The sequence below is a fragment of the Hypomesus transpacificus genome, chromosome 8, assembly GCF_021917145.1.
Source record: "Hypomesus transpacificus isolate Combined female chromosome 8, fHypTra1, whole genome shotgun sequence".
Lineage (NCBI taxonomy): Eukaryota > Metazoa > Chordata > Actinopteri > Osmeriformes > Osmeridae > Hypomesus > Hypomesus transpacificus.
Window position 1 is genome coordinate 4,049,389 of NC_061067.1, and position 13,363 is coordinate 4,062,751.

Here is a 13,363-nt window from a genome sequence, read left to right on the forward strand (position 1 = left end):
TGTGTGCGTGTGTCTGTGTGCGTGTGTCTGTGTGTATATATGTACGTTTGTGCACGTGTGTGTATATATATGTGTGCGTGTGTATGACTGTGTGTGTATGTGCATGTGCATGTGTGAATGTGTGTGTGCGCGTGCATACGTGTGTGTGTGTGTGTGTGCGCGGAGGGACCAGCTGTCTCCCACCAGTGATTGCTTCCAGTGGGACCACTGGGACTGGGGGTGAAGCAGGGGGGCGGGAGAGGGACCGGGTGAGGGGGAAGGGGGGGCAGCTTGCCAATTGCTTTGGGGTTAGGGGCCAGGGAGTGGGCGGAGTAACCAGCTTAACAAAACAAGAGAGGTCACCGCGCCGACTGGTGTCTGTGCCTCCTCCTGTGTCTCGCTCTGCATCCCTGCTCCTGAAATTGGATTTTAAACATTTTGAATTCTTAACTTTTCAGGCTTTTCCTTAGTTTACATCAACTGAATCTTAAATTAAAATACCTATCGCCCTCTCTCCATCTCCTTCACACCGATTGGATGGGATGGGAAAAATAGATACCATCGATCAAACAGCAGATAGAGAAAGATCGAGAGAGATATAGATATAGAGAAAGAGACAGAGGCACATGTAACTGATTTAAATTGTTGACTCATCAGAAAAATAAAATGATGAATTGTGACAGCATGGAGAGTTGAAGAGAGAGCTAACAGGGAGGAGGGACTTGGCTTGGAGACAAGAACACAGAATGGGGGTCTGAGGGGGGAGAGAAGGGAGTCCAAATGTGCACATGATTTATTCAGGAAGGGGGATTATGATTGAAGGTGCCACCTGGATCCACCCCACCCCTGCCTCGGCCCTGAATGGCCTCACTGGGTCCCCTGGCAGGTTAGGGTTAGAGAGAGAGAGCGTGTGTGTGTGTGTTAATTGTCACCAACATGACTTTAATCACATTGGCCCCCCCTCTCTTGGGACGTCCCTGCCCTGGGGGGGGGGGCTTAATCAGGTGTGGCGTGGTGTGGCGTCATTAACACTGGGTCCCATGTGCTGGGGACACACTCCAGAGACATGTGCACACGCACACGCACGTCTCAGGACGAAGGCAATCCACACAGCTACTCACTAATGAATAACTAAGTAGAACGCCAGCACTAATGGAGACCCCCCCCTTCCCTCTCTCCTCCCTTTACCCTCCTCTCTTCCCAACCCACCCCCTCCATCTATTGTTTCCCCCTCTTTCTCTTTCTATGTCTTTCCCTCCCTCCTTCCCTTTATAACCCCAGCATCACTGTCTATCTTTCTTTCCTTCTCTCCCCATCTGCATGTGTCCTTCCAGTCTTTTGCTTTCCCTCCCTCCCTCCTAATCCCTCCCTCCCTCCTCTCTGATCCTGTCAATCCTGCCCCTGGCACACTTCTTCCACGCTTCACATATGGTGGTCACGCCTTAGGGGGTTATAACTCGCCCCCCCCTCCCCAACTTGTCTCCTCCCCTCCTGCTGTTTGACCCCCCCCCCCATCCTCTTCTTCTTCTTCACACCATGCCTCCTCACCTCATATTCCTCCCCCTTATCTCACCTCCGTACTCAGCTTCTCATTCTCACCGCCTTGGACCTCTTCCCTGTTCCCCCCTCCACTCCCCTCCCCTCCACATACACACTTGTGTCCCTGCTGCTGGTCCTGTCTGGAGGGAATCCTGACACACATTTAGTTTAGCCCCCTTTCCCTCCCCTCCTTCTCTTTCGCCCTATTGTCTGCCCGCTTCAAAAGGAAAAGGGGGATTGAGCGAGTGTGTAAGTGTTCGTGTGTGTGTGTGAGTGAGTGAGAAAAAGAGAGAGCGGGTGGGGTGTGTGTGACGGGACTGAATGAGTGGTTGCCTTGGAAACGGAGCCACACTGATCTGCTGCAGTGGAGAGGAGAAAATAAAGGAGAAAGGAGGAGAGGAGAGGGGCAGAGAGGAGGGGAGAAGAGATGGGGAGAGAGGAGGGGGAAAAGGGGGGGGGGGAGAAGAGAGGCCAGGAGAAGAGAGGAGACACCAGAGTTGAGAATGTGAGAACGAGAGAGACAAGAGCGTGTGTGTGTGTGTATGTAGTCTGAAGGAAGAGTCTTCTTTTGCACATAATGTCTGTCAAGAGCATTGCAGCAGAGCCCAAGGGCAGAGGGACACCTCTATTGATATGTCATCAACTTCTACTGCATTATAGGACTACTGTCATTACACACACACACACACACACACACACACACACACACACACACACACACACAGACACAAACACTCACCCATTCACATTCACACACACACACACAGGTTCTGAGTCTGAGAAGTGTGTGTAGTTCTGTGTGTTTGGACCCAGAATCTGTGAGTGTGTGTGGTTGTGTGTGTGCGGTTGTGTGTGGGCTGTCATCCATGGTTTAGCCTGTTGAGCTAGGCGTTAGCTTATAATGAAGTCACTGTTAGCACCAGAGCACACCTGTCATATCAGGAACATGAAGGAAAACACCCAGGGAAACAAGATGGATATTAGGTTCTCTTCCTCCCCCTTTTCTAGCCCTTTAGCCCCTCCTTTTCGTTCTCTCTATCTTTGCCCTCAAATCTAAACTATTTTAGAAGAGGCCTCACGCATCGCCAACACCGAAACAGATTTAAACCTTCACATCTTTGACACACACACACACACAATCCACAACTCCACTGGAGTCTTGCAAGTTGGTGAGAAAATAAAATAGAAGAGAGAATTGGATAAATGGATGAAGAGAAAAAAGAGTTAGGGATGACTAACCCAGAGACAGAGAAAGAAAGAGAGAGAGGGAGAAAGAAAAGAAAGAACGTAGAGAGAGAAAGAGAGAAAGAGGAGAGTTATGAAGGGGAGAGGGAAAGATACAGGGGCTGTTGAATTATTGAGGGCGTCTAAACACCATGGTGCCTCTCTGTGTGACGCCATGTTTCAAAATAAACCCTGTGGCCTCTCCTTCTCCTCCTCTAATACTGTACCAAACCCTGGTCTGTATCCAAGGGCCTGGAGAGTCCTGATACCAAACCTGTATGGATATGATTCCATCACTCTAAACAGCCTCAACTACACTCCACCTCCAGACCCCCAGCAGCCCCATCTCCTGGCAGTGGTAGGAACTGCAGAAACGGTACAGAGACGCAAAGGTAGGGATCTGGTTGAACCTTACGACACCGGCACATCAAATACAAACACAAACCCACACGGGCACAACTGGAAAAGTGTCCTACTAATCTGAGGGGCTCATTTGTGTTTCGTCAAGGGAAGTGAACATGGCGTCCATTTCATGTTTTATTGATCGGTACAAGTGGATGTTTGTTCAAGCGTGTCCACACAGCTTTGTTCAAGAGCAGAACTGCAAGCTAAGTACCTTGTCTACACAGATGCGGAGAATACACTAGTGCGTGTGTGTGTGTGTCTGACCATGTGTGAACGCGCTACGCTACCTGAGTCCACCAGCTCCTGCTCCATCACCCCGCAGCCCAAAACCTCGAGCCAGTCGCCTTGGAAACGCACCTCCATCTCAAACGAGGGATGAGTGAAAGGAAAGTAGCAGTCTACCCACCTGATCTCGAGCTCTGGAGGAGGAGAGGAGAGAGGGATGAAGACGGGAGGAGAGGAGAGAGAGAGCTGCTGGCACGGGGAGGCAGGGCTGCTGGGTAAAGAGCAGCTTACAGCTCCCTACCTTCTCCAAACAGGTGTTTGATCAGGAGTGTGAGGGTCTGCTTCAGGTTAAACTCCACCAGCTTGACGGCCTCCAGCGTGTGTCTCTCCTGCTTCTGGGGGGTCCTCCGCCCCCCCCTCTCAAACAGGGACAGGTCCTCCCCACTCTGCACACGTGCAAACAGCTACCACACAGAGATACAATACATGCCGTTAACACGTCATGTCATCTCACACAGAGAGACATACCTTATTGCACGTTAACAACACTGGGCGTCATTGAGAAGGACAACATACACAGAACAGACACCAATAGAAGACACAAATGAAAGAAACGGAAAGAAAGAATAAGATGGGTCAGATGGCTGAGCGGTTAGGGAGTCGGGCTATTAATCAGAAGGTTGTTGATTCGATTCCCGGCCATGCCAAATGACGTTGTGTCCTTGGGCAAGGCACTTCACCCTACTTGTCTCGGGGAGAATGTCCCTGTACTTACTGTAAGTCGCTCTGCATAAGAGCGTCTGCTAAATGACTAAATGTAATGTAAATGTCAGATAGATCAGAGAGAGAGAGAGAACAGAGAAGGGCCGTATGACCTCTGACCTCGTGGTTGGAGAACAGCCTGACCCCCTCCATCTGGTGAAACACCGGGTAGTGGCTGCCGTCGATCTCGTCCCGGCGGTACACGTCCCCTACCACCAGGAAGGCATCCAGCCCAGACCGTACCAGCTCCCTCTGGTGGGCAGAGGTGTGGGCGCGTAGCATGGTGCCCCTGGGAGACAGCAGGCCAAGATCACAGGACCACATTCAGTCAATGGGTGAACGAATGATTGTGTAAACGAATGAATGAATGAGGGAGTGGGTGAATTAGTGAATTCATGAACAAATTAATGAATAAATAAATAAATGTATGAATGAATAAACCGCAAACTGCTTATAGGAAACTGTGGTAGCATCGTCACAATACAGGATGATCATATTGATGTCTTTGCTTTGGAGGCTTTGCACCAAACCACCATGAAACCCCCATTTGTTGTCTTATAAACTAATGAGTGAGTTAATGAATGAAAGGATGCCTGGATGAATGTGTGACTGAGTGAATGAGTGAGGTAATGAATGGACCACCTGTTGAGGTAGTAGTTGTCGCCTCTTTTCCTGCTCGGGTGGTTGGCTGGGATCAACAGGCTGTCGAAGTTCTGTTCCACCGTTACCACGGGACTCAGGTTGTCATAGACGCTGAACAGCGGGTTTCCACGGTGAGCGGTGTAGACGGAGTAGAAGTGGGTTTTGATTCGCTCTTTGATCAGCCATAATGGATGATGTGACTGGTTGTGCAGGTTGCGTCCGACCTTGGAAAGGATCTTGGGGGTCACATTGGTGAAGTCGTCCCGAGGGTGGGCGTGGCCTAACACCTCCACGGACTCTGGGCCATTCAGAGGCTGAAGGGTGGATCTGTCAGTGGTGAAGTGGCGGCAGAAGGGTAAGACTCTATGGGAGGGCAGGTTGCCATTGGCTTGGGTGCAGTGGTGCGGCCAATGGCGAGGTAAGGATTCCAGGAAGGGGAGGAGCAAGGGGAGGGTCCTGCAGTGTACCCTCATGATGATTGGTCCATGGACCTAAGGTAGGACAAAGGAAGGTGACTTCATCAGCAACATGGCTGAAACTACTCTACTGGTGGGATCTGAACCTTCACAGAATTTGACATATCCACACACACACACACACACACAAACACACACACGCTTGTGGGTAGTGTGCACAAACACACACATGCCCTCACTCTGTCCTCTGAGATCTAATATAGACAGAGAGCACATTAAATATAGGATCAGCGCTGTTATGATGAACTGGAGATGAGAGGGCTGAATTATATGAGAACAAGTTAATTGAATCAACTCAGTGCGAACATCTCTTCCCCTCCTTCTCATTCTGTCTCCCTCCTTCTCTTACCCTCTCTCTCCTTCTGTGACACGCTTACACTTTTTGACTCTTGTACTCTAAAGGAGAGAGAGCATTAGAGAAAAGAAGAAAAGGAATAGAGGAGAGGCGCATGAATCTCTGGCTAACACAGGCCATCTAGATTTCTATCAAATATTTACCCTTCCACCTATGCTGCCCTCCATCTTTTCTTCCCTATCTCACCCTGAAGGAGACCAGAGGACAGAAAAAGAGTTTGCTGTTCATCCCTCATTTCTATTGTCTCCTCTCTCTTACTCTGTTCTCTTACCAACCCGTATGTAATCTGAGGATAGACACACATGGTATAAAGAGATAAGACATTTAAAATAATACTCTTATAGACCCCGCACACACACACTAACACAATCACACACACACACCCTTCATCTTTACAGGGACATTCTAAAGACAAAGGGTGTAGCATTGCAGGGGTATTGCAGCAAAGTGGATTACCTGCTGTAATCCAGGAAGCTCTTAGCTCTGTGAGGCTCATGTTCAACTTTGTAATATTGGGAATGGATGGCATTATAAACAGAAAGATAAGGCCCACACACACGCACACAGCCACACACACACACGCAAACACACGCGCACGCACACACACACAGCCACACACGCACACCCTCACTGATGAAGTGGGTGGACCAGCTGGCAGCCTGAACAGGAAGTAGAAAGTGTAGGAGGTCTGGCGTTGTCATGGCACCTGTGAAGAGAGGTCACTCTGGGCCTGGGGCCAGGGCAACCCTGAGACTAGAGAGGAACAGGTGTTCTCTCTCTCTCTCATTCTCTTTCTCCCTCACTCTACCTCTTCACCTCCCTGGTCCCGCTCCCCCTGCCCCCCCCCCCCCCCCCAACCTGGCAGGTTCACCATCGTGAAGGGGTATCTCCATGCCCCGCCCCCGCACCCAACAGTGTCCCTGTCCTGCCTGCCCCTCGCGCTCTGTTTCCTGTTAGCTTTCCTGTTAGCATGCGCACAACCAATCACAGTCCTACTGCCATCAGCTTGTTTTAGAACTCCTTCCCTGCAGTCTTGGCCTGGCCAAGCGGTCACGTTGCCATGCCACCCACACACTCTCAGAGGCTTCCAGAACAATCTTCGATAAATGAGTATTTCAGCCCATTTTCTAATATACTTAAATTATCCTACTTGATACTAACACCTTCACTTGTTGCTGTCTCCAAACAAGAGAGGAGGGGAGGAGAGGGAAGGAGAGGGGAGGAGAGGAGAGGAGGAGAGGGAAGGAGAGGAGAGGTGAGGAGAGGAGGAGGAGAGGGAAGGAGAGGGGAGGAAAGGGGAGGTGAGGAGAGGAGGAGGAGAGGCGAGGAAAGGAAGGGGAGGAGGAGAGGGAAGGGGAGGAGAGGGAAGGAAAGGGGAGGTGAGGAGAGGAGAGGAGGAGGAGAGGGAAGGGGAGGAGGAGAGGGGAAGGGAAGGGAGGAGGAGAGGGGAGAGGAGGAGAGGGGAAGGGGAGGAGGAGAGGGAAGGGGAGGGGAGGGGAGGAGGAGAGGGGAAGGGAGGAGGTAGCGGCACTAACAGGGTACATTTTTATGGGCGTATGAGAAATGTGCCGAGGCTGCAATCCTTCTGCCGTCACTACTGGGCCCATATATTCACTCTGTTCCTCCTCACTGTGTGTCACTACTCAGCAGCATCACACACACACACACACAGACACACACACCCAGACACACACACCCAGACACACACACACAGACACACATACAAACACACATACACGGTCTGTAAAGTGTAGGGGGCAGAGCAGTTTGCACTAGGCCTTTCACTGAACAATTGGCTTGTCTGGGGGAATACAACCAGGAGTTGAGTGTGTGTGTGTGTGTTTGTGTGTGTGACTGAGTGAGTCCAGAGGCCACAGGCATCCTGACCAGCAGGTGTTTGGGTCACACCCTGTGCTGCTAGGTGATTTAAGGAGCCAGATTAAAGTGCTGAAAGACACAAGACACAGCAGAAGAGTGTTTCCTCTAGAATAAGACTTATTGATTGGCGTTCAGGACTCGATCTTCAGGGAGATATCAGACTCCAGCTGGATCAATCAGACACGGTCGAGTTCAGCGTTTAATACGCTCCCTACTCCTCTGCAGTCCCTGCTGTCAAATCAACCAGACGGATGAATATGAGGAAATACAGGAACAGTCCAGCGCACTCCCATCCCCCCCCCCCTCTCTCCCCTTATCTCTCTTCCTTTATCTCTCTCCCATTATCTCTCTCCCTTTGTCTATCCCTCTCTCTCCCGTTACAGTTTCTCTCTCTCCCCATTATCTCTCTTTCTCTCTCCCGTTATCTCTCTACCTTTACAATATCTCTACCGCTATCTCTCTCTCCTCCCTTTACAGTGCCCCCTCTTTCTCACACTACCTTTATCATTCTTCTTCTCTCTTCAATAACCACAGGGCATATAAAACAGTAGAATCTTTACTGTAGAAGTTGAGAGGACTGGAAAAAGGCTGACTAAGCTAGGCAAGTCGCAGGTCAGTTTGTGTCTACATGTGTGTCAACAGACCGTACGTGCATACACACACACAAATAGATATCTTAATATGTAATTCTTTGGAGAAACTTTAACTGCTCCTCCTTTCCCTTGTCCCCCGGTACAATTTTCTAAAACTATAGATGGCTAAACAGAATACTCCCCACCCCTCCCTCACACACACGCACACAGACGCACACACACCACAGGGAAGGCTTCAACAGGCTCAGAGACGTGTTCTATCAGTGTCAGATTTCTCTAATCAAAGTCAGAGGGAAGCTCCAGTCTCTTTCCTTTTTTATTTCTCTCCAAATCCTCCTTTCATGACCCACAGCTTTCCTCACACACCCAGCCTCATCTCACCTTAAGACTGTGTATGTGTGTGTGTGTGTGTGTGTGTGTGTGTGTGTGTGTGTGTGTGTGTGTGAGCAGGGCCTGATTCTGGGGACCCAGCAGGTACAGGAAGAGCTTTAATGAACAGATGGATGGAGAACACACACACACACACAATCACACACACACACAGACACATGTACACAATTACACACACACACACAGGCTGGTCACCACACTAGAGAGGCTGAGTAACCAGAAAGCAGAGAGGGGTGACATGAGACAGGACACAAAGCATGTTATGAAAACCTGCAGCCCTCCCTCAAACACACACACACACTTACCTATCTCTAACTTAGGAGCCACGTCTCAACAGATGTTAGATAAACCCCTTCAAGTTCAAGTATTTTATTGTCAGATGCACAGAACAACACAGGGTCAGACTGGGCACTGAAACTCTTAGGACAAGACAATGCAAAGCAACCTGGCATAAACATAACATTTAGGTACACAGAACATAGATTACATCTATGATAAGATTAAATTAAAAAAGCTAAAAAGCTAAAACCATACAACAACCAACAGACCATCCTACGGGCAGGCAGGTTCTATCTATCTGGCCTGTGTCTCAAAAACACACTCTGGCAATTCCCCACAATTATCACAGGGGCTAATTTGTCTAAGTGTCGGGCAAGCTAATGCTTTCAACCTCACACACTATCATTGGAGAGCCAGAATCGGCCTAATGGAATCACCACTGTCCTCTCTCCACTGCAGAGGCCAGGAACTCTCTCTCTCTCATACACACACAACCAAAGGCAGGCAGCAGACATGCACACATGCATTCTCACACACACGCACAAAATTGACTAAGGCTCTCAAAGTGCCTAGAAGGCATAGCTCCTTGCAATTCTACAGTATAATGTTGTTACTACATGAACAGGATGTGTGTGTGTGTGTTTGTGGCTTGTGCTCAGTCTGTAGGCTATGGAGTATTGATAATGTATACATTCAACATTCTAGTTTGACCACTGATAGCCATGTTAGCAGACCGTTGTGCACAGCTAAATCGCTGCAATAACGCCAAGCAATAACACCAGCAGTTCAAAACACCAACCCAGGTATGTTTTTCATGGATACAGAGGCACCATAAGGATCAGTGAGTCTGTCTGTACTCTAACAGTATCTGCAGCCTCCTCACCTGGTCTTAGTGCCCCTGGCCCCAGGAGGTGGTAGGGATAGGACAGACCATAATAGGCTGGGTCATAATGGTCACACGTCGCCACGGCAACAGAGCTTGTTCAGTGCAGCCCCACAGGTATTCCGTGCACTGTGGGGCCAGGAGAAAGAGGCACCCCCCCCCCACTCCACAGTAGGCTAACAGGCTAACAAAGACTTGAACCCACAGCCTAATGGCTTGGCAATAGCTCTCCAATGCTAATTGCTAATTATTGATTGGTAGGAGGATGTGAGTGGGAGTTAAGTCACTTAGCTATATGAAACAGTAGGGTCTGGAGGGTGTGTGTGTGTGTGTGTGTGTGTGTGGGGGGGGGGGGGGGGGGGTCTTTATCACTGGCTAGAGGGAGAGCTTGGTTCTCTGTCTAAATTGTTATTTTTTGCTTAATTTCAGTGGAGGGAGGAAGGGAGGATGGGAGGCATGGAGCAAAGGTGGAAGAGGGGAGGGGGAAGACAGGCTGAGAGGAAAAAGGTAGCTGAAAACAGGGAGTGAGAGATTGAGGGAGGGATCGAGGGAAGGAGTTCAGAAGGCAAGTCAGTGTTTGGTTAAGTGCTGCACTGTTTTTGCTCAGGAGAATGAATTGAGGTCTAGGCTAGAGGACCCAGCTGCTATTGGAGTCCACTTGTTTTGGCTGCCTGTGCGTCCCTGACGCCCGCTTCAGCAGATGGTGGTGCAGCAGGCAGGATCAATCCTCATTTAGATAGAGTGGCTGGGTTCACAAGAGACTATGGCTTGTTCGTGTCTCTCTCTCACACACATTCTTCTAACTCCCCTATCGCTGTCCCTTCTTTTTTTCATCCCAATACGCCCCCCATCCCCTCTCTCTTCTCTCTCTATGATTCCTCTCTGACCTCTAGCTCCTCCCCCCTCCCCTCTGAGTAATGCAGACCCAGAGGCTACCAGCTAGTGAAGATGAACTTGTTTAATTTCCGCTAAGAGACTGAAACCAACTAATAAACCACATCTCCCCCTCTCGTTTTTCTCTGACGCTCAGTCACTCTTGCTCCCTCTCCCTCACTGGGGGCATGATCAGTGCAACCTACTGCTGGTGGACAATGGCAGTATTCAGGTAAGACTCGAGTCAGCCGGTAAACTACATTAACAACAACAACTACAATGCAATGTTGAACACTGCCAAACAGGAGGCTGGGTCATGTCGTCGATCGACCTACTCTATGAGGGAAGAGGTAGACGAAGAGGAGAAGAGGAAGAGGAGGAAGGATGGGAAGGGGAGGCGGAGGGGAGGAGGGGGGAGAACGTGCAGGAAGAGGAGGATCGGATGGAGGCAGGGTCGCAGGCGTACCCCTAAGTCGTATTGTTCCGGGCTACTGCACAGAAGACAAGATCAATGGGATGAAAGGGCTTGTTCTGTCAGGCAGAGAGAAAGAGAGAGAGAAAGAGAGGAGGGAAAGAGAGCGTAAGAAGGAGAGGAAAAGAGGAAGAGAAGCAGAGGTTTGGAGGGAGAGAAGATTATAAAGAGGATAGGAGTGCAGTCACCCAAAAATGAGTTAGATGACCGGATACAAACCTGACAGCAGAGAGCGAGGAGAAAAATGAGAGAGAGAGAAACAGGAGAAAGACAGATTGAAAGAGACAGATCGGAGTAGAGAAGGGTGGTGAGGTAGAGAAAAACTAAGAGGGAGATACAAAGATAAGAGGGAGCCAGTTACAGAGGAGGAGAAAGAAAGAAAGACTGAGAGAGAGAAATATAGAGGAGAGAGTGTACAGAGCTTGTGGTGTCACAGCAGGTTGTCAGATGATGCCCACACTGCATGTACACACAGATCCATAGAGGAGAGAAGACCAAAGAACCAAGAAACTAACGCCCTCTGGATCAACATGAGAGCGGCTCCTACGAGTGTGTGTGTATATGCTTGTGCTTGTGCCTGTAAGTAAGTGTGTGTGTGTGTTATCGGTGCTTGTTAGGGAATAAATAGTATGGGCTACAACCGTATCATGTCAGAACTTTTGTTCTTAGGCTATAGTTCCGGCAAGAGTAACAGAGTAGCTGCTCAACACCCTCCACATCGAAACCATACTGATCAGTCTGGGAACACACTCCAACTGGAACGCTCTGTATTGACCACGGTGTTTAGCAGCTCTGTCATCAGTCACTACTACAACTGCCACACACATACACACACTGTCACAATAGACTATTACATCCATGTGACATCTTAAACTGAACCTCACAGCTAACCAGTCTTAATTAGACCAATGCGTGAGATGAATCAATTGACTCCATTGACCCCTTTAAGCACAACACACACACACACACAAACAGGGATCTGACACAGACAGACAGAGAGACACACACACACACTGCTGACCTTTTCAGTGAGAGGCAGGGTATCAGTAAACAGGTTGTGACTGTGACCTTCTCTGGAACGTGCTAAAATGCGTAACTACCCCCTCCCCATTTCCCCACACACATCATCCCTTAATCAGTCAAGTACATCATCTATAAAATAAATCAATTGATCCCCATGACACAATGCTATACCAGGACAAAGTCCAGAACAAAACCACATCTGCACCTCACCTGGACATGCGCGGACCAGACCGAATTCATGAACACAGACAGAGCAGGCATATGGCTAGGGGACAGGATGTTCTGATCGACTTTTCCACCTGAACGAGGCTACTGATGCGACAACACCATGTCCCCTTCCTCCTCTTTCACTTTACTCAAATGTCACGGAATGAATGATAAACGGTTTGATCTACATGGCTGGAGCATTGTAACCTGCTGTGCTTGTTTCAACTAAGAACCAACTTGGCTCAACATGAGTCTAATCGTGTACGAGCCAAATAAATATTTCAATGTCGTTAAGATATCTTATTTCATGCGACATATCTCTATAATAGCATTTTGTTTCTCTGTAAGATTACTAAAGTTTTGTAGAAGCCTACCTGCGAAAAGCGACTACAAAGTGAGTCATAGGTCGAGCAACGAAATGTCACCTTTGTGCTCGGCGCATATCTCAAGTTTGGGATTTAATTTAGGAAAAGTACTACCCCTGCCAGCAGTAAAACTACATGTCCTAACAGTTGAGCTTCTTGTTAGATAACCAATACCATAAAGGTCGTGAAGGTTATCCTGCAATGTCTTAATCTACGTTTTATTAGTAAACGGTGTGCTGGTGGACTGTGCATTTTGATGAATGCCTGTCTTTAGGTTGTGTAACCAATTCCAAAAGTAAGACTCTTACTTTTAGTAAGTCTTACTATGAACAAGCTACGGAACTTGATTGGATATGTTTGAAGATCCATACCCTCCCAAAGAACCATGGGATGCTATCTTTGCTTGGCTAAAACGACCTTGTGGGGCATTATAATGCCTTAATACGTTACCGGCAGGTAAAATGTACTGTTCGCCATATGTAAACATATGTAATTCATTCGATGAATCACACAGTAGTGGCATTAAATACAGCAAAAAGAGAGCTGCAAAGAACTCACCTTACTTAGCGCTACTGTCTCAACTGAGCGCAGGGTTGTTTTGAGAGCTCCAAAGATATGCCTGTAAAATTATAAAAAATATATTAGTATTTCAAGACAAACGTCAGAATTTAAGTTTATAGTGTACATGCAGTGGTAAGTTAAGGCTGCTTTACAAAACATAGGTGAAAATGAGGGACAAAATGTAGGATTTTATAAGTACTTTGGTACCGGCGCTGTCTAAACACTCTTTCTT

General features: G+C 48.6%; 1 protein-coding gene across 1 annotated transcript in view; it reads right to left on the bottom strand.

Annotated features, from left to right (window-relative positions):
• Window positions 1–13,167, bottom strand: part of fars2 (phenylalanyl-tRNA synthetase 2, mitochondrial) — a 38,880-nt gene extending 25,713 nt beyond the window's left edge. The window contains 5 exon segments of the mRNA XM_047024364.1: window positions 3,435–3,566; window positions 3,674–3,836; window positions 4,255–4,423; window positions 4,777–5,267; window positions 13,129–13,167. Of these exon segments, the coding sequence (XP_046880320.1) occupies window positions 3,435–3,566; window positions 3,674–3,836; window positions 4,255–4,423; window positions 4,777–5,249 (937 nt within the window). The 5' untranslated portion in view covers window positions 5,250–5,267; window positions 13,129–13,167.
• Between the last annotated feature and the right edge of the window lie 196 nt (window positions 13,168–13,363).